Below are 22127 nucleotides of genomic sequence, written 5' to 3'. Positions count from 1 at the left end.
ATTACTTCTTTGTGGAATATCATAGTAATCTTGAAGACCAATTACACCTCCAATGCTACACACACGACCTGAGTGGTCTGGCTTTCCAATGGTCGTTGTGAGTATATTTTTCTGACCATGGCCAACAAACAAACTTTGAGTCTCTTGCTTAACTAACTCATCATGCACCACATAATCAAGTTTAATCATAAAGCACTTCATTTGAACTATGGTTTTGAGTTTAGGTTTTGTACTTACTATTTTTTTCAAATATCATTTGAGTTTATTGTGATGTCATGTGACCATTGGACTCCACATCTCGTACCTAGGAAGTACAAATACTAGGTTAGAGGACTCGAATCCTAAAGCCTTTGCTAGAGACTTTCTCAATCGTGTCTCTAATACTGCATAGCCACCTCACGAGAGTATATGTGTGTTGCATCCTTAAGCTTTTGTCTTTTGTTTGATTACTATCTTTTTTTTTCTGTCACACATAACATAAATTAATAATTGTAAATAAAAAATGTATGACTTATGTGACTATAAAAAAATTTAAGAAACAAACTTGTCAGTTCCAAGACTCTTTAGATGCATGAAAGTGCATCTACTCCTCCTTAATTATTTTGTACTTACTACAAAGAGTGTCATGTTGTCTATCTCCGAACACAAAGACATATGAGTTTCACTACAAAAAATTTGCATATTAGCTACGGAAAATTTCTTAGTTAATCCGTAACTAATCCCTCGCTAACAACTTTTGCTACAGATTAACTAGCAAATTGCCAGGGAACGTTCCGTAGCTAAATCCAAGCAGCTAAATGAAGTGAGAAAGTTTTAAAATTTCTAGCTAATTCGTAGCTAATTTATCGCAACTTTTCTCTCGCTAATCCGTAGCTAATTTGTCGCAATTTTTCTCTCGCTAATTCGTAGCTAATTTGTCGCAATTTTGCTCTCACTAATCTGTAGCTAATTTGTCGCAACTTTTCTCTCGCTAATCCGTAGCTAACTTGTCGCAACTTTTCTCTCGCTAATCTGTAACTAATTTGTCGCAACTTTTCTCTCGCTAATTCATAACTAATTTGTCGCAACTTTTCTCTCACTAATCTGTAGTTGATTTGTAGCAACTTGGCTCTCGCTAATTTGTTGCAATTTTACTCTCACTAATCCATAGCTAATTTGTCACACTTTTCTCTCGCTAATCTATAACTAATTTGTCGCAATTTTACTCTCACTAATTCATAGCTAATTTTCACAATTTTTCTCTCACTAATTCGTAACTAATTTTTTGTTAATTCATGCGAGAGTTAAAAAAATGAGACACGTAAATGTTAATTAGAGAATGATATTTAGAATATACAATAATTCGTGCGCCACTATCCTGTTCTAAATATGCTTTTAACAAAGTTTAAGAAAAGACGTTATCTAACCGGAATGTTTGGATCATTGGAATAATAATCAATGCACTTCTTTCATTTACAAGGGGCAAATGGGGATTTTGGAACAATTCAAAGGTATTAAAATAATAAGAACATAGTTAATTATAACGTTTAAAGAAACTATTTTTCAGTATTATAGTAGAATTTTTTATCTTTGTATAGAAAAAAAATGAGACAACAATAGACAAAGCAGAATGTGTGGCAGATATTGTAGAAGTGGCTGAGGAAGTGGAGAAGGTTGCAAAAGGGGATGTGAAACATCTACCCAAAGGAAAACTTCATGCTGCTGAATTAGTTGAAAAAGCACCTGAAAATGTAAATATTAGAAAGAAGATCTGTTAGAAAAGGTTACTAAATTTGCATTATCAAAAGAAAACATTTCAATATGTTAAGATTTAACACGCAAACTCTTTTTTCAATCAATACCCTTTTCTGGTTTCCTAGCCTCTATTACAAACTAACTTCCTATAATTTTTTTCTTGTTTATAGGAGCAGGTGAAATAATTCTTGAAGTATTATCTTAAAATGATAAAATTATAAAATCAGTAGATCATCAAAACGCGCAATTCCAACGAACCAAACAATTTGTAAATACTAATTATGATAAGTATTTGAGAGAGTAGTCTAAAATTACATCAGACTTCTTAATACTGCACAAATTTTCCAATAAAAATATAATTGAAACTACTCCAGAAGGCGACGATAAATGTTATTCCTCAAATCTTTTAGAATCCAACTAGTCAAAATTCATTCACACAAGTGGATTCTCTCGTGTGATATTTCCCCTCTTGGCAAATAATAAATAGGTGGGATCTATCTCATAATCATCAGGAAAAAGATGGTACAAGATTTGAACACGATCTATAATGTAAATGAGGAGCCATAGCCAATATACTTCAGATGAATCCCCAACAAAGACAAAAGCTAAAAGATTATACTCACTTCGGTAGCCAATAAGTTGTCAAGGTTGAAACCAATTACTGGTTAACATCTTGATGAAAATGACTCATATTATAGCCTAGTATTCCAATAGAGATATTCTTCATAATTCACTTGTAACACAAACTTCGATAAATTACTATCTCAAAGAAAACAATTTTATCATTTTTATAACTTCTACCCATACATACAAAAACCAAGCAATGCACGGTTCCAAGAGAATCTATAAAACCAAGGAAAATGATGAGAACAACTATAAAGGAGAAAGGGAAGATTTATAAGTAAAGAAAATTGGAAAGCAAGGTTTGTGTGCTTACTTTGCAGCCTTACATGGTATAATATATGTATTTTTGTTGTTGATGTTTATGCAGAGGCATAGAAGTTCCTTTTATGTAAATCTTAATCTTGTCATTTTTCTTCCTCTTAAATTAAACATCAGAACTAATTTGTCCTATATTATTGGCTAAAAGACAAAATTAAATTCATTCAAAGCACTTTGCTAGCATAATCTCATTTCGAGTAACAAAAACCTTGATGCCTAAATGACACTTGTTAACAAACAACCAAATCTAATCTCTGATATACGATACCATATCTATTTAGTTATATTCCTTATCATTAGTTAACTGCTAGACAATAATTGAAGATAATAAAAAAATAAATAGGTCATTATTCCACTTAATAGAATAATTTTTGTATGATAAATACCTTTTCACCACAATCATTGCCGACAACTCTGATTTCTAGTCCAACACGGGCAGCTTCAAGTGCAAGAGGTATCTCTTCATGGTTCAAAAATTGAGTACCACCAGGATCATAACGAAAGAAACCAAAATCACGTAACTACAGATGTCTATATATTTAGTTGGTTTCATCAACGTGCACACAGAAAAATAGATTACAAATTAATTCTAGGACAAAACTATTTATTCAAATAATTGTAGACACAAGCATGCAAAATGAGATAATGAGCAAAAGATGCAGGGTAAAACATAAGTGAATCTACCTATAAACAACCTAATCATTAAATGAGCTAAGTTGCATTAATTTGAGTAGAGAAAGTGCGTTATACCTAGGTGCATCGCATTAACGATCTCCACCCCATTCCAACCATTCACGAATGTAATAAGAGATCCCCTCTGATTGCTAGATGAAGCAGAGTACTCTCCAAATAAATGAAAATAACAATTGATTACTTACTCTACGAAACAAAAAACAAAAGCACACCAGATTCAATCATTCAAACCACTATTGAAGTCGTGCAAATTAGAATGGCGGATGCAGTGGTGCCGATTTCGAGCGAATCAAGCTTAGGAACATCATATACGGAAATCGAGGACCTTCGTACTCAACAACGATGGGGCAGTTGAGGTGCTCCTGGCTTGGGAGTGGTGCTCCGGTGGGGAACATGCGGCAGTTGACGTGCTCCCACTATTTGACCTCTTTCGTGAATTTCGACATCATATTAGGGTTTGTGAAGGGCGGTTGCTGGAGATGGAGAACGAAAATGAGATACCAAATTCTTCATGTAGTAATAATAGCAAAATTCTCCATGAAAATGGTTTAATAGCAAATTTGTTGTCATTGTTGACCGTGGAAGCTCGTCGGAATCGCACAGGAACATCGTCGGAATTGCTCCAGAACATCATCGGGATCGTGTGTAGTTGGGGCTGAATAAAATGAGAAAGGAGAATTGAGAGATGTAAACTGCCAAGAGATGTGATGGAGTGTGAGAATTTGGAACGGTTGAGATTCTTTTCCAGAATATGAATGAATGAAGATAGAAATAAAAACATGATGTAGTTATTAAAAAGGATGCTCGACGTTAAGTGATGAGATGAAGGTCATAAATGAAGGAGAGCGCAAGGGCAATTGCATGTAATGTGTAAGTACTCAAGTCATAAAAATATAAAATTAAATTAAAATCATTTACAGGTATTTTTAAAAAAGAATAACCTATATGTATTTATTTTGTAATAAATATTTTTTAAGAAAAATTACATATATTTTTAGTATAATTAATTTGATAGAAAGAATTTGAATACAAAAGTTGTAGGCAATAATTACATTTCTAATAATTAATGTAATAAACTTAAAATAATAATTTTGCAAGTATTTCATGCAAAAAGAGTATTCACTATAAAATTTTTAAATATTTCATGTCAAATGAATTTTATACAAAAAATCAAATAAATTTTATGCTAAAAAATTTTAAAAGAAAAATATGCAAGAATTTTTTGTTAAAATATATTCATAAAAAAAAGTACTTAAATTAATTTTTAAGTACTTGTTTTTTTTTTTATACTCATTTTAAGAATGTTAGTCTAATTGAAAGTAACAAAAAAGTTGTCCCAGTTTATCCAGTAAAATTAGTTTCATCTCACTATATTGTTCCTGCTGAAACACTATTAACTTATAATTCTTTTATTAAAATTAAAGTTTATATATCTAACTTTTTTGTTTAATTGTAATTAATAATTAAGTTTATATTAAGATTTGTTATATAACTGTATATTTATTATAGTTTGATTGTTGTGAAACTTTTTTAATGTTTTTATGAGACAAATATGTTTTAATTTATTTATGTTTATATTTATATTTTATACTTTAATATATACAATTATATTTAAAAATAATAATTTTAAATATTTAAATTAAAATTAATTTTAGAATATTTAAATTAACAATAATTTCAAAATATTTAAATTTTAAAAAATAGATAATTAAATTAAAAATTATTTTATATTTTAATTTAGTATAAATTTAATCGAGAGGAAATAGCTACAAATATATATTATAGTAAATTTGTAGTTAATTTGCTACGAACAAGCTATAATTTTATTTATTTGCAATTTTTTCGCAAATTAGTGAAGGATTAGCTACAATTATATGTTATGGTAAATCTGTAGCTATTTTACTATGAACCAGCTACAATTTAATTCTTTCACTATTTCTTCACAAATTAGCAAGATATTAGTTACAAATATATATTTTTTAATTTTTGTAGCTATTTTGCTACAAAACTAGCTACAATTTTGTTTTTTCACTATTTTCTCGCAAATTAGCGAGGGATTAGTTACAAATACTTTTCCTCGCAAATTTCTTTAGCAAAATAGAAAATTTCTTGTAGTGTTTTGTCTTGAAATCCCTCCATCTGATGGGTATGTGAGATAACACCTTATTCTTAATTTGCTCAATGTTCAGAATGTCAACATTTTGTTCTTGAAAGCACCTATGACATCAGTTCCAAGTCAAGTCGACGCAAATTTTGACATTTTAATTACAAAATTACCACCAGTCATTTTTTACGTTTATTATTTATTGGACTGACATTGAATCGGTAACATTATGAGTCTATTTGCAATAGTGACATTAGTGAAGTGATACAAAATTTAAATAAGACAGCCAATGATACAAGGAAAAGAGAGAAATAGTTTATTCTCTATAAACATGTTATAAGATTTTTCATTTTTGGAAATTATACCTTTAAAAAAGCAAAGTGGTTAAATCAGGTCAAACTATTTTTTAACTAAAAGTTGGAAAATTAACAAATTGATCGTAAATTTTTTACTAAATGTAATTAAGGAGATTTTACGCCATAAATGTGTTTATTATTCAATATTTATATATGATATGAGTGAAATTGTCTAAAACTTTTTTTTAGGACCGTTGCAATTTCAACAATGTTATGCTGAGTATAAGACTAATTTAGATTGAGTAATAAAAGGCTATATTAAACTTAAAAAGTCGGATAATGTAGTTATAATTGTGTACGTTAAAACATCACAATGTAAAGGATATCAAAATATTATATGACTATGTTTGAATTTATAAAATAAAGAGAAATTAAATTGAATAAAATACTATTATTATTTGGTTGAAAAATATAACAAAGTGTACATCCCATAGTTGTTGCAAACATAAAAGAAAATATTATCTACAACCCTTTGTGTAAATAGGTCAGATATTTTAAATTTTTATCTTTTTTTTCTATGGTAATGTCTTAATAAAGCCTCGTTGTTGATCCTTAAAATGTTGATTGAAAGAAAGGAGGATAAAAGTTTGAACGTTTATAGGACTAAGCAAAATGATAGAGAGTCGATAAACATATAGAAAGCAGTATATATGAAATTATAAAATAATTTAAATATATTCATGCAAATAAGGTGGTAAATTCCTAACTGGGAAGTTCCAGTAAATTAATACATAAAACATAAGTTATGAAAAAATGTGTGTAGCATGAAAAGCAAATTTGACAATTAGAATTCACAAGCACTTTATGCTCCAAGGAGACGTTGAGTATGTCAAATGAAGACCCAGAAGACTCCAACTTCTTCAATGGCAAAGGAATGAAGAAATGGAAGAAGAGGAGGGCAATATTAGGCAGAACAAAAATAGTGATAATCACAATATTGAACACGCTCTTTGTCCTTTATTCTTCTTTTTCTTTTGTTTTGGTGGCTGAAGGACAACTCTTATGGCTGCATCAAACACTGCTTTCACGTTCTGCGATAAACTCCAAAAAATGTTCAACTTTATCAATTAATTTAACCAATATTGTGTGCAATAACAGAAGCAAAATAACTCGACTACAAAACCTCTTGTGATTTTGAACTGCACTCAATGTAAGCAGGTGAGTTAATCAGCTTCTTAAGTTCTTCTCCCTTTAACAACACAACAAAATTTTAGACTAAAACCTAAAATTCGATACAAATGTAAGTGTAAAACAATTAAAGAACAAAAAATATTATATATATATTTGTACCTGAACTGTGGTAATGGGTACAGCACCGGGATGGTCTACGAAGAACTGTTTATCATCTCGAAGATCTGTCCCATTTCAAATTTTCAAAAACTTAACCATGTTCAATCACAATTCCTAACCCAAATTGTTCAAAGTTTATGACTAAGAGTGAAAGTTACTTCTTTCTTATTTAACCTTTAGATATTATCACAACGATGAACGTTGAACATAGAAAAAGATCGTTTGACACAACCCTTTCATATTCATATAAGAGTAAAATAATCACAAAAAAAAGTAAAAAAATATGAATGACAAGATCAAATAGACCCAAAAAAAAAATTGAATGTCAAAACATTTCATAGAGATATATTCATAACCATTTATACAACTTCATCAACAATGAACATATAAAAAAAAATATAAGCAATCACGTTATATAAATACATGATTGCATGATATAAATATTAATTCATATTATATAGATTAATATGCTAGAAGGAAACAATTAAATGCATAAACAAATTAGGTAGAGGTTAACTCACCAAGCTTTGTGCCAACCAGAATAATGGGAACACCAGGTGCATAATGTTTTAACTCTGGAATCCACTGGAAATGAAAATAATAATTTTAATCAATGGATTTTTTTATTTTTTTATTTTTTGCAGTTATCATGGAAAGATCACTTTCCAATCTAAAGGTATAATAACATATGCATTATAATTAAGGTAGTGAAAAACAAACTAAAATAGAGTAAGAAGAATTAATACCTTCTTGGAAACATTTTCATAACTGGCCTTGCTTATGAGAGAGAAAGCCAAGATGAAAACATCGGCACCTCGATAACTCAATGGTCGTAATCTGTTGTAATCCTCTTGTCCTATTTCACAAAATAAAACAATAAAAATCTGAAAAAATTAATTATACGAAAAAAAGAATCGGAACAATATTACCAGCAGTGTCCCACAATCCCAGATTAACAGTGGCTCCATTCACAACCACATTTGCGCTGAAATTGTCAAAAACTGTTGGCACATAATCCTGTTACCAACGAAAGTCAAGAAATACAAAATTAAGAAATAAGATGTAAAATTAAAATTAAAATGTTATCGTAAAAAAGAAGAAAAAAAAAACTGACAGTGGGAAAGGTATTGCTGGTATAGGAGATTAACAAGCAAGTTTTGCCCACAGCTCCATCTCCAACAGTGACACACTTGATGAACCTAGTAGCGCTCATCTTCTTCAATTACCCTCTATTCACCTAAAAAACAAAACCCTCATATCATTCATCTGAGGATCTTGATCAATAACTCACCCACACCGCACACCACACACACACAACCTTCCAATTTCTTCTCCACCACCGCTTACCGCAACTTTCTGCTTCAATCATGCATCTCTTTGAGGAAAAATTCAAATCTACAAACTTCCGTCATGGCAAATTCTAAAACACATACACAAAAAAAGAAAGAGTCCTGAAACAAATCCGGAAGTGCAAGAAAAAGAAAGTAGAGAGAGGAATTTGGATGAAGTAGAAGAAGAAGAAAAATGAGAAACCCTAACCCTTTTGGAGGAGATAGAAATTATGCATGAGGAACGTGAGTCGTTGTTGTTGTTGTTGCGGAACGAGATCAAAGAAAGAGAAAGAGACGAGAATTTTTCTAATCCGATAAATTTTCCTGTTGAAGCGTTCATTATATGCCATTTTTATTACTATCATCGTTCGTTTCGGTTTTGTTTTTCATTTCAATTTTTCCAATTTTTTTTTCTTTTAGTGTAATTTTCTTTTATGTGGCAAATTTTACACACCTCATTAATCGGATAGCAATGAAAGTCGGTTCCTCAGGAGAATGTTAAGACCGAGACTCCTTTTCTTTTAAGTGTCTAAATGTTATTTTATTTTAACAAAAAGTAGAATATATATATATATATATATATATATATAATTTTATTTTAACAAAAAGTAGAAAATAAAGTTTATATTCAAGGGTAAACTAGAGAAATTTTGTTCTTAGTGAATATCACTTTAGTTTATCCTTCAAATACAAACTGTACCTAAATTTTCAGTTTCATTATATTTGGTAATGTAAAAGAACGGATGATAGAAAATAAAAATAAGACAATTATATGTTTGTCATTCTATTCATGGGACAATATATTTATATATCTATAAATTTTGTTGCTGATAAAATAAAATAAAATAAAACTTTTACCTCTTCCCCTTTTGTTTCCTTATCCCTGTTAGATTTATGTTCTAAACATCTTATGTTCTAACGTGACTTTTAACTTCAACCTTTTTTTCATAACGCATGCAAGTTAGTTTATATTATAATAAAAGTAGTTCAAAGATATCCGAACCACAAGTTAAAAAAAATTGATATAACTAAATTTGTCGTTTTAATTTATAAAAAATCAGAATCATATATATTTGGCCTTGTTATAAGAATGTCTTCAATTTATGCAATATTTTTTTCCCTAAAGTATGCGTAAACATAATTTATTTAAAATATCCAATATAAAAAAATAACATATAAAAATATAGTGGGTGTGAGAGCACAATGGATTAACATTGGAGAAACAGTTGTTAAGAAGAATAAAGTATTGGTCAGTGTGTATTCAAGTTAATGATATTGGGTTTGTTTGCTTAATTTTTGTTAAGAAGTGTTATTTTTTACAAAATAATTACTTTTGAATTTTAACACGTTTTTTATAAACTTATTTTTAAAATAATAAAAGAAAATAAAAGTTAAAGTAAAATGTAATTGAAATACTCCTTCCTTTCTTAATTTTTTAAAATATGACAAAATCATAATGAAACTCTAGAGTTCAAATCCGATAATAACTAACCTTATTAAAGCTTATTATAATGGACATGAACTCGAAACTTTGATGTGAAAATAAAGAAATGATTTTAAAGATGAATCTCTATTCCCTTCACCCTATGCTTTAGAATGGAAAAGTAATTATAGAAATTAATCATCCTTACCCTTATATCCATTGAGAGTTATTTTGATATATTTAATAATCTAGCATCACTTAATCGAAGTAAATGACATTTTAATACACATTCCATCCTTAATTCTGATTCTTCATTTAAGAAAAAACCTTTATAGAGCTTTGAGTTTTAAAAGAACAATATCTTGTAAATTGACCTTAAATAAAAGAGAGTGTTTGTCTAAGTCCACATCAAAAAATTGAAGGAAAACCCATGGCATATATTTTTATTTTATCAATAATTTCTAGAAATTATTTAAATATAAATTTGTAAATAATTATAAATTTATATAAACGATAATTGTAACTATTCCTGGAAAATATGATTAAATGAAATCATAATTTTTTTATTAAAAATAATTTAAATTCAATTCAATTCAATTTTAAAATAATATTTTGAATTTCAACTTAGACTTCTATCGATTCAGCAATACGTATAAATCTCATTCTAAAAACATATTAAATTAATTAATTTTTAAAAATAAAACAATCATATTATCAAATTTGTCTAATCAAAGTACAATATTTTATAAAATGATAGATGTTTACATAAACAATTAAAAACTTGCTTCAATTAAGCATTATATGTAAGAATATTGATAATTTATAAAAATTGATTTAAATGATGTATAAATTTAGGTATCACACACGAGATTGACTCCACTCTCAATTCAAAACTTCAAGACAATAAATTTATAAGTCTCATTCTTATAAGATGTTTAACTTTCTTATTACTACTCAATGTAGGAATTAGACTCCCACTTGTATTCTTAACAAATATTATATAAATATTAGAATATAATCATTTATAGAAAATAATAATTTTTAAACATTAATTAAAATAAAATAAAAATTTCGCATAACTATTTACGTTATTTGTAAAGTTTAAAGTTCAGTGGTAATGAAAACAAAAATCTTACCAAAAATCAATTCATTTACGAATGAGAAAAAGATTGAGGGTTGATTAAAATTCAGAATGTCTATTTATAAAAGATACAAATGTGAAGGAGTTAAACACTCTTTATCCTTAATGAATAAAAAAAAAAAAAAAAACACAATAGCTAAGGGTTTTTGTTTTAACCTAAACTAGGAGAGTTTAACATCAACCCATCCTTAATTTCCCTACAAAATACATTTATGAAGTGGGAGAGCTTGTAAAGCTATACATATGTTTTTGTAATTTTGTTAACAATTTTATATTTTTGAAAACAAAGAAAAACTAATACATCGTCTGTATTGAGGCTTGGAAAACTTGGGCTGGACTGTGTGCTATTGGGTTTGGGCCCTTAATTTTTGTTACAAAAAAAATGAATTTAATTTTATATATATACCATGCTCATTCTGCATCATTTTCTTCTAAATTCCAAAAAAGGGTGTTATGAGATGCAAGGAATGAATGTAGATCGAATTTTGTATGGTATATCAAGACAAAGCCAACATCTTTTCTTATGAACAATCGTTTCCTTATATATAAGGAATGTTTAGATAGAATTTCTTTTTTATAAAATAATTTTCAAACGAGAGAAAAATATTTAGTGCTTGGGAACAATCAACCAAATAAATGGTTAACAATGTTGTGAGATTGGTTAATGGTTTAACAATATATTAATGGTAGTATCTTAACATCATTTGTTGTAGACCATATTTGCTCTTCATTTATTTGAGAAATTAATTGACCATAACATTTAAATAAAATTGTCTTCTGTAATAAAATTTTGGATATTCTACGTTATGTTTACGTGAGATTCCACTAATATTTCTAATTACAAGAACATAACTTAATATTTAAGAATAAAATTACAAGAACAAAATAATGAATTTGATATATCTCTTGTATCTAGGAATTTGTTAAGAAGAAAATTATAATGAGATCCTAATTTTCAAAATAGACCATACTTTGAATGCGATATTTAGTACTGACAATTATTATAAAAAACTTAAAATGGGATCATCATGTTTCAATTAAAGTTATTCTAATAAGATTCATAAATCAAACTTAAGATTCTTGAGGATAGTTTTATAGTTAATAGATTAAAAACCAAAAAACATGAAAAAAAAAAGTTAAAATCGTATTTCTTTAAAAAGACTTTTATACTTACAAAATCCTCTTACTTGTGATTTTGGGCCAATATTAGGGGAAATCCAATTTGCCGATAAAGATCCTGTTGAGTCTATTATCAAGAAAACACAATTGGGCCCTAATAATGATCACTTAGGCTCGGTAAACATGAACCATGACACGACTCTTACGGGACCAACTAAATGTAACCATCCATCACAGAAATGCGACCTACAACCAAAATGTGAAAGCATGGGTTTTGATCATCAAATCAATAGGGCTGGAGCGTCTGATCAGAAAACAGGAAGCCAAGATTGCAGCAGAAACCCAAAGTTGAATCACATGACGTTAATCAAGGAATCAATTTTGGACCCAACAGACTTCCAGGAGAGGCGACAATTCTGGGTTGGAGAATCAAGTACGAAACAACCAACAACCAACAATTGCAGAGTGAAGGAGAATGGTAAGGCTAGCAAACGAAAAATTCTCAGGTTAGTGGTCCAAACTATATACAATTCATTGTTTGACGATAACATCTTAAATTGCAATAGACTGTTCTGGTCCACTAGATGCCCGTCAAACAATTTTGAATCAGTAACAATTTGGAGCCTAGCAAAACAAATAGGGGTCACTTTTTCAGGGGAAGAGGAACAAATTTTGAAGGAATTAGATCATAGGGAAAACAGGGATAGGAATAAGGGGAATAGTGTAATAGGGAAGAATATAGTTGATAATGAAAATCATTAGCATAAATATAAGGGGCTTAGGTGAGGGTCTCAAATGGAAATACCTAAAAGGGATACTAGTAAGTGAAGGAGTAGACATGTTATGTGTTCAGGAAACCAAATTGCGAGATTTACAACCATCTAGCTGTTACAACCTGTGGGCGGATAACAATATAGACTGGGTGAGCATCTCGGCAGTGGAAAATTCGGGGGGGATTTTAACAATGTGGCATAAAGACAGATTCAAGTTATCAAAGCATGTTATAGGGGATTCTTACATAGGAGTCATAGGAGAGTATTGTAATAATGCCAATAGAGACCTAACTCCAGTTGTTGTATTTAATGTGTATTCATCCTGCAATTTTAATGAAAAAGTCAAATTGTGGGAAGAATTAATTAACTTCAAGATGGGAGAAATATGTAGTCAATGGTGTATTTTAGGTGATTTAAACGCGGTAAGAAAACATAATGAAAGGAAGGGCATTAATCCGAGTGGAAACACAACTCGAAGAGAGATTCAAGGTTTTAATAATTTCATAGAGACAATGGAGTTGTTAGATGTGCCATTGATTGGAGGGAAATATACTTGGTACAAAGAAAATGGAATGGCTAAGAGTAGAATAGACAAGATTTTGGTCTCTACTGAATGGCTAGAGCATTGGCCAAATAGTAGACAATACATTATGGGAAGACAAGTATCAGATCATTGCGCTTTAATGCTTAAATCGGTCACAATTGACTGGGGACCTAAGCCATTTAAAACACTCAACATTTGGAAATCTGATCCAACTTTTAAGAAGACGGTAAAACAATCTTGGGAAACCTATATTGGGAAAGGAAACCCGATGATAATTCTAAAGGAGAAGCTGAAAAAGTTGAAGTTTGACTTGAAAACATGGAACAAAGAGGTGTTTGGATTCATAGGTTTGAAGAAACAAAACCTTCTCCTACAACTTAATGCTCTAGACAAAGAAGATGATGAAAGCAATATCAAGGATGCAGATAAGGCAAAACGCATGGAAGTCTTAAGTGAGTTGAAGCTGATATTGCATAAGGAAAGTGCACTATTAAATCAAAAGGCAAGACTCAAATGGATAGAACAAGGGGACACCAACTCAAAGTACTTCCAATCAAGAATAAGATGGAGGAGGATTACAAATGAACTAAAAGGGGTGGACGTGAATGGGACGTGGTGTGAGGACCCAACAAAGGTAAGGGAGGAAGTAAGGTGAGTCTTCCAAAAAAGGTTTTCCGCACCTAAATCGTTCAGTATTAACTTCCGTAACATTGAGTTTCAAACAATATCGGAGGAAGACAACATGCTATTAATGAAGGAAATAAGTGATAACGAAATAGAGGAGACCATAAACCAATATGGAGAAACGAAAAGTCCAGGTCCTGATGGCTTTAACTTTCTCTTCCTAAAGCACAACTGGAAGGTGCTGAAGAACGATGTTAACAATGCGGTAAGATGGTTCTGGAAAGAGGGGAAGATCCCAAAAGGGTGTAATGCTTCATTCATTGCACCAGTACCAAAAAAACAAACCCCTCTCGACTTGGATGACTATAGACCTATTTCTCTAGTCGATTGTGTGTATAAGATAATATCTAAGATCCTAGCAAATAGGCTTAAAATTGTGTTGCCTAAGATTATAGATAACACTCAATCAGCATTCATCAAAGGAAGAGGCCTCTTGGATAGTATTTTGGTAGCTAATGAGATAGTGGAGGAATATAGGCAAAAAAAGAAAAGGCTGGCAATAGTAAAGGTTGACTATGAAAAAGCATACGATTCGGTCAATTGGGATTTTCTATATCATATGATGGACAGAATGGGCTTTTATGATAGATGGATCAATTGGGTTAAAGAATGCTTGGGCTCCTCTTCGGTGTCAGTTCTGGTGAACGGGAGTCCCACTAATGAGTTTACCCCTACAAGAGGTCTTAGACAGAGAGATCCTATGGCACCTTTCCTTTTTCTTATTGTAGTAGAGGGCTTGGCAGGATTAGTCAGATAGGCTGTTAAGAAAGACTTGTATAGTGAGATTAAGGTTGGCTCTAATGAAACAAATGTGGGGCTACTACAATTTGCTGATGATACCCTCTTCCTGTGCAAAGCAAAAGCTCAAAATGCACGAACTTTAAAGGCTATATTAAGAAGTTTTGAACTGGCGTCAGGTCTTAGGGTTAATTTCTCCAAAACTAAAGTCGGGGGGCTGGGTCTGGATGCATCTATGTTGAAAGTATTCTCAAACACCCTAAATTGCAAACATATGGATATTCCGTTTGTGTACCTTGGAATGCCAATTGGAGGAAATCCAAGGTTAAAACAATTCTGGCAGCCCATGATTGAGAACGTCAGCAGCCGACTAGCTAACTAGAAAGGGAAACTTATAAGTATGGCTGACCGAGTATGTTTAATTAAATCTGTTCTATCTGCTCTGCCTTTATACTATCTATCCTTTTATAAAATGCCAAAATATGTGAACAACAAACTCCTAAAAATGCAAAGAAACTTCCTCTGGGGTTGGAGTTCGGAAACTAAGAAAATAGCATGGGTCAAATGGGAGAATATATGTAGATCAAAGGAGGCAGGGGGACTTGGCATAAGGAACATTCAAAATTTTAATGATGCACTCTTAGCCAAATGGAAATGGAGATTAGGTACGGAGGATAATGGGTTATGGAAACAGGTCCTAGAGTCACAGTATGGGTCATGGAGAAACCTTAATGATCCTATCGTATTAAAGTCTGCTTCAAGATGGTGGACAGACATCCATAAGGTTTGCGGGGGCACGTTGCAAGGTCTTTGGTTTGATAATAGCTTTGAGTGGGTGTTAGGTGATGGGAAAAAAGTGAAGTTCTGGAAAGACAAATGAGTAGGGGAAGAAACACTTAAAAGTAAGTTTTCAAGGTTGTACATGATATCAGACTGTAAAGATGGTGCTATTGGGGAGGTCGGTCACTGGGAGGACAATGTTTGGCATTGGGACTTATTGTGGAGGAGATCACGATTTGTATGGGAATCAACTATGGAGAAACAACTCCTCCTCGTTATTGACGGGCCACGATTATGAAAGGAGTATTTTGATACTTGGAAATGGAAAGAAGATGAGGATGGGATATACTCAGTAAAGACAGCTTATAAAACATTGCAGAAAACTGATGAAGAAGTACAGAACAATGAGTTCAAAATGTTGTGGAGCACAAGAGTAACTCCTAAGGCTCAAATACTAGGATGGAGAATATTCTTGGATAAATTACCGACTAAGGATAACTTACTTAAAAGGGGGGTTCAACTACAACATAATCTTTGTGATTTGTGTAATGCACATGAAGAGACTACAGACCATCTATTCTTCTCTTGTAGGGTGACCCAAATAGTTTGGAATATGTGTGACAGGTGGTTAGGGTTATGCACTGTGCACCACATTAAAGCCAGGATCAACTTTCAACACTTCCATCTTTTTGACTTTAATAGTAGACAAAATCTAGCTTGGCGAGTAATGTGGTTAGCTATTATAGGGGAAATTTGGAACCATAGGAACAATGTAATCTTTAAACAAAGGAAAGTTGACCCTATAGAAATCTTTAGTCAGGCTCAAATGACAGCTTGGGTGTGGATGAAGCACAAAATCTCAGCTGCCTTGTTCTCCTATAGTGATTGGTGCTTATCCCCACATACATGTCTAAAATCTCTATGATACGGTAATGTTGTGTGTTTCAGTGTGATAGGTAAGCAAATGCAGGTTCCTCAAGTGAAGGGAAGAAAGTATCATAATGCAAGGCTTAACTATAGCGATGCTGCAGGATCCAGTCTGCAACACATCAGACATGACTGAGTTCTGTAGCTATGGAACTGCACAGCAGTAGTGCTAGAGGGAGCTGACTGCTGCTATATCAGAGGCAACAACTTCATATCTGCAATAGAGGGGGTCGTATGTCAATAGTTTCATAGATGTTGCAGAGCCTTGTGTGTAGTGTCATGGTGATATACTAAGGCTACATCTTTGTTCTTAGTAGGTTTTGGTTGATGACTCTTTTTTGCTAAGCTATGCATCAACACTTACAGGTTATGTTTTCTGTATAAGGGTTAGAGCACCCCTTAAGTGCTCTACTTAATTAAATTTTATTCTTTGCTGATAAAAAAAAAACTCAAAGAAATTTGTTTAATTTTTTCTTATTGTTTTTTCTTCTAGAAGCATTTATGAAGCGGTTTGTCCAAACATGTATAAATCATGGTAACCAATTTTCTTTTAATATTTCTTATTTTATAATTGTGTTGTATTATTCCTTGAGGTTAGGTATTTTTTAAATGAATTAGATTGGTAAATGAGAAAAACATTATTATTTTATGTTGGAACTCCAAAATCCATGAACATGAAGAAGGGAGAAGGGAGAAGGAGGGAAGATTTGGATGAAGTAATAGATAGTTAAGGTGATGCAACAATGGATGTGTGTATTGTATTGATGAATTAGTTATTGGTTGCTTTCACCAAATAAATAGAAACCACACGCAATCTAAGAACACACGAACCATTACAACTAAAAACCTACCTCTAGTTCTTATCTTTTTATTCTTTTTATGAGTAATATATATATAAACTTTCACTTGATAATCAAAATACGGAGAATATAAAAAAATAATAATAATCTCAATCAATCGATATGAGTCTTATAATCCAAATGGTGTAATAGTTTTGAGTATAATTTTTCTTGACATTTTTTTAAAACATATTCTATAAATCAAAAGTTGGTTGGAAATAATCAAAGTGTAAATTTAAATAAAAATGACAAAATTAAAAACTTTATAATATGAAAAAACAATTCATAAACTCTATACCTCAAAATTTTGGGTTGTGGTGTCATATATATATATATATATATATATATATATATATATATATATATATATATATGTATATAACCTTTCTAATATACTCTCTTCAGAAAAAGAAAAAAAAGAGACATAAATGTTTATGCATGAACTATAATAATAAGTTAGAATGAAATAGCTTTCACAAATAACCCTTTTTCTAACAATATTAAGAAAGTTAATCCCAAGATGTCCTTTTATAGTAAGTGTAACCATTCAAAATGTATCTAAATATATAGTAATTAATCATTTATGCCACTTTTTTTCTCACAAATTTTTGGAATGATTTCATTTAATGTTTGGTTGTATATTTTGGTCTTAGGTTAGGGAACAAAAAAAAAAAAACTGTTTTCACCTTTTTCATAATATCGAACTCCGAGATTATTGGTGTGATAAAGAAATATCCAAAAAAATATACAAAAGATAATTTTACATAAAAAATGTAAAAAGAAAATTTTAAATCATTGATAATTTAGATTTGATTAGTTCTCACCAATTTTTATAAAATATAAATTTAATACACTATGTGCTTACTGAGTTGCTTGGGTACACATAAACCATTTACAGAATAACACTTTTTAATTATTTTTATGAAAAAAAAAAGAGTTTACAATCCGTTTCTCTTATATTTATATTTGTTTCATGTAAATTTATTTTCTGTGTAAACGATTTTTTACGTGAAAAGATTTAATCATTTAAAGAGACATTTTTTTTTTCATTCATAATGAATAATTATACGATATCATTATAGATAAGAAGTCATATCTGATTGCTAACCTCAATAAAAGAATAAACAATATAACATTTCACGCTATCTTACCAATGATTCTTTTTATTAAAGAAATCTCAGTTTCATTAAGTAATACAATTTCACTTCATTACATTTTTCATTAAAAAGAAAAATTCATGAAAGAATACAATCTTTCAGTCATTTTGAAAATCACTTATACCAGAGGATATTTTTCTTTGATTGATTAAAATTTATTGAAGATTATAAAAATTTGAATTTCACATCATATTGAATAAATAACTTTTTATAAAAATTGTAGAATATAAATTACACTGAATAATGTTTTAGATATGAATATAGATAAGTGGGTGAAAAAAGTTTGTTGAAATGGATGACATAGAAAAGAGAAAAAGAAGGGTGTAACGTAATGAATTAGGTGTATAGTTGAATGTTGTTGAAGCCTATAAGGCATGGCAACCCGCATGAAAGGTTTCGTGGGCATTGCCAACTTCTCACCATGTGCATTAATGTTCAATGACTTCTAAACCCTATAATTCCTATATATTCTAAATTTTACTCACGTTGCTATATATCGTTTTCAAATCACAATTTTTTTCATCATTTTGTGCTACATATTTTCTAACTCAATATTTTTCAACTTTTGAGTAAGAAATTCTCTAGAACAATTTCTTCGAGTTACAATGCACGTGGTTGAAAGAGACTTCAAAAACGTTACATATAATTAGATATAATATTGTGGGTAGGTAATTATAATTATTCTTTTCTTTCTGAGTTAGTTTTATAATATGCACATCTATTCACTAATATTTGACTACACTAATTCTTAACGTTATAAGATAAAATGTTTATTTTAGAAAATTGAGATATCCAAGAGATATTTGCACTTCGAACTTTCTTTACAGTCTTATTTTATTTTTATTCAACACTTTAAGTATATTTGTATTTTAGCGTGTGCATGGAGAGTGTGGGAGATTTCTGAAAAGTCATTTTGACACTTAAATCAGTGTGAGTGTAAATAAGGTCATAAATTTGTAATTAATGAATTTTGCAAATATTGAGATCACAACCTATGTATATTATTTTTACTGGATTCTTAGTAGTGTGAGACTTCAAGATGATAATGTATGTGTCCTAGGTTTTAGGTTTTAAGGATGAGATAATATTTGTTTTGGCCCAATATATTCAATTTAGCTGATGATGTTATTAAGTTGGTAAACTTACATGGTTCCTCCTCATATATTCCGTCTAATATTGAATCTAAACATAAATAGATAAAAATAAAGAAGAACATACAAATGCCTTTTGAAATACTTATATTAAACATGTCTCGTAACACTTTCAAAGCAAGACTTTGATCTAATACCATATATCAAAAAAGAAAAAAAAAATCAAAGGATTAAGGTCAATTTAGTACATCAATAAAGAACGAAGGTTGATTTATTACAACCTTAGTCTAAGCATCTTACAAATATTCTAGTATTTATGAACTTCTCCTCAATTTCTCATTACATAATGTCTTACACCATATGATTTAAACTATAAGTGAAACAAGAGATCTACATTATATTGTATGTTCTTTTCTAAATACTTATAATTGTTGATTATTTAGACTATAATACCATTTGGTTTGGATAGTCGTTCTCACACAAATAAATTGTGTAACCACCAACAACGAATTTTAAAAATATTCTTCTCTAATATGCATATGATTTTTTATGTACTAACATATGTCTACTATGTTAAAGTAAACTCAAGTCTAATAAAAAAACTTTTGTCCATCTTGAATCCAATGCAAAAATGTCTTACATTTCTACATTACAATGTTTCACAACGACTCATTGATTCATATCAATGATTGTTTGTTAATTGTTATTATAGGTAAATTTCATAAGTGACAAAATTTTATTCTAGTTGCCCAAGTGACCTAAATTAGAAGTTCTCGAAAAATCTTTTAATATTGGATCGTTCTTTTTTATTATCTGTAAATATATGGAATGTAGGTTGAGCTAAGTTGAGATCTAGTTTCCAAAATTCTTGAAATGTCTACTAGAATCTAGAAGTGAAACATAAATCTCTATTTAATATAATATTGGAATGTGCCTCATGCACTATGACAACTTTACTACTATAAATTTATGTCAACTTTTACATAGAAATCTTAACATTTATAGGTAAGAAATATACAATATTTTTCCGTTGATCCATTATTACCCATACTACATCAACTTCTCAAGGAACACGACAAATGGAAAAATCTTGTTGAATCAAGGACTTATCATTAGATCAAAAATTATAATTGATAATTAAAATGCAACCATTTTTAGTGACATTGACACTAAATTTGGTTAAAGTTTTTATTATTGGACCAAAAGCTTTAGTTAATAGTTAAGACACGACTCTTTATATGTAATAGCTTAAGCGACATAGTTCGATTGTGACTTGATATGTCTAACCTACATCATAAGTTAATTAATGTCACCTATAAAAGATCCATTGATATATTATTGCACCTCCACACAAGAATGTCCAACTAATGCAACATCTTCTTAGGTCTTTAATGTTTAACTCTAGACTTTGACAAGTCAAACAAACGATTACATACTTAATCACATCTTTTTTCATATCAACATGACTTCTTAAAATCTTGATAGAGATTAATTAAAAAGAATGTAAATTAAATATATCTTATCAATAATAAAGCCAATACCATCCGACCCTCAAAACTAAATAATATTTCACTAAATTAAGATTTACAAAATAAAATATTTAATATGAGAACCAAAAGAATTAGTGTCCACAATTTAGAGAAATAAAAGTCTATTAAAAAAGAAATTTGTTAAACTCTATTTATAAAATTCAAAAGAAAACTAAGTATGATTAAAATATGAAGAATAACATTACTTATAAAACTCTATTTTATAGGTTTGAAATTGAATCTCATAACACGTGATGTAGACCATTTTTTCTCCGTAACAAAACGAATGAATAGATAAAGGTTATACTTTATGATAGAAGATGATCACTCACATGGTTGATATGAGAAAAACAAATTGCAGCCGGAGAACAATATTCTTGGGATGACAGGTGCATTACTACCACAAAGCTCGAAATTAATCCATTCAAAACTTTTCTTTTTACATTAAGATTTCAAAAAAAAAATAGTTATTTTAAATTATTTATCTTTAGATGTTTGTTTTTTCACCTTTGTCACTAGAGTGTGAAAGAGAACCAATCACGGTAAAAAAAAATTGTAATTAGGCTTGACCTTGAGTTAGTGAGTTAATTTATATAAGTATGTTTTGTTCTATTAATTTATTTTATATATTTATAAAATAAGTTTACTTCACTCGTTATTTTATAATAGTATAATTAAAATATCTACCTATTTTATCAAATATTATTATAAAGACAGTAGTTAAGTTAACTTGGATAATTTACAAATAAATGATACATCTTAACTATTTAAATATTATTAAACAATATTTTAATATTTAAAAAATCAAATACCATCATAATTATGAATAGTAAAAGATTATAATAAAATACTTATAAAAAATAATAAAAAAACTAATAAAAAAACTGATAAAGAGTTGGTAGTAATGGATTATGTGTCAACCCGTCATTCAT

The 22127-nt window shown here is 29.9% G+C and overlaps 2 protein-coding genes and 1 long non-coding RNA gene across 5 annotated transcripts; 1 reads left to right on the top strand and 2 right to left on the bottom strand.

Annotated features, from left to right (window-relative positions):
* Positions 1 to 1491: 1491 nt before the first annotated feature.
* Positions 1492 to 4221, bottom strand: LOC114176239 (uncharacterized). Its single transcript, XR_003602981.2, has 2 exons — positions 3063 to 4221; positions 1492 to 1722 (listed from the first exon to the last, which is right to left on the bottom strand). It is a non-coding gene; the product is annotated as an uncharacterized LOC114176239 (long non-coding RNA).
* A 2257-nt stretch (positions 4222 to 6478) lies between these two features.
* LOC114176238 (rac-like GTP-binding protein ARAC6) lies at positions 6479 to 8808 on the bottom strand. 3 transcript variants are annotated; one of them, XM_028061207.2, is made up of 9 exons: positions 8659 to 8808; positions 8438 to 8539; positions 8234 to 8356; positions 8049 to 8136; positions 7866 to 7975; positions 7641 to 7704; positions 7120 to 7184; positions 6953 to 7018; positions 6479 to 6860 (listed from the first exon to the last, which is right to left on the bottom strand). In XM_028061207.2, the coding sequence occupies exons 3-9, from the start codon at positions 8330 to 8332 to the stop codon at positions 6759 to 6761; spliced, it is 594 nt and encodes a 197-aa protein (XP_027917008.1). In that variant the 5' UTR covers positions 8333 to 8356; positions 8438 to 8539; positions 8659 to 8808; the 3' UTR covers positions 6479 to 6758. The 3 variants fall into 3 exon arrangements, with proteins under 3 accessions (XP_027917008.1, XP_027917009.1, XP_085527559.1); XM_028061208.2 differs by having other exon boundaries at positions 8467 to 8539; XM_085671433.1 differs by lacking the exon at positions 8659 to 8808 and having other exon boundaries at positions 8438 to 8652.
* A 4610-nt stretch (positions 8809 to 13418) lies between these two features.
* LOC146887911 (uncharacterized) lies at positions 13419 to 14105 on the top strand. The gene has a single exon (XM_085670463.1). The coding sequence runs from the start codon at positions 13419 to 13421 to the stop codon at positions 14103 to 14105; it is 687 nt and encodes a 228-aa protein (XP_085526589.1).
* The last annotated feature ends 8022 nt before the right edge of the window (positions 14106 to 22127 follow it).

This window comes from Vigna unguiculata, chromosome 3 (genome assembly GCF_037176805.1).
Source record: "Vigna unguiculata cultivar grain cowpea cultivar isolate G323 ecotype 2 chromosome 3, ASM3717680v1, whole genome shotgun sequence".
NCBI classification, from domain to species: domain Eukaryota; kingdom Viridiplantae; phylum Streptophyta; class Magnoliopsida; order Fabales; family Fabaceae; genus Vigna; species Vigna unguiculata.
This window is presented reverse-complemented; position numbering and strand designations above follow the sequence as displayed.

Excerpts from the sequence above, each read along its gene's own strand:
- LOC114176238 (XM_028061207.2), bottom strand. The coding sequence starts at position 8,332 with ATGAGCGCTACTAGGTTCATCAAGTGTGTCACTGTTGGAGATGGAGCT. Across the intron at positions 7,185-7,640 it reads TCTGGTTGGCACAAAGCTTG|ATCTTCGAGATGATAAACAG; the intron begins GTGAGTTAACCT and ends GAAATGGGACAG. Across the intron at positions 6,861-6,952 it reads GCAGTTCAAAATCACAAGAG|AACGTGAAAGCAGTGTTTGA; the intron begins GTTTTGTAGTCG and ends AGTTTATCGCAG.
- LOC146887911 (XM_085670463.1), top strand. The coding sequence starts at position 13,419 with ATGGAGTTGTTAGATGTGCCATTGATTGGAGGGAAATATACTTGGTAC.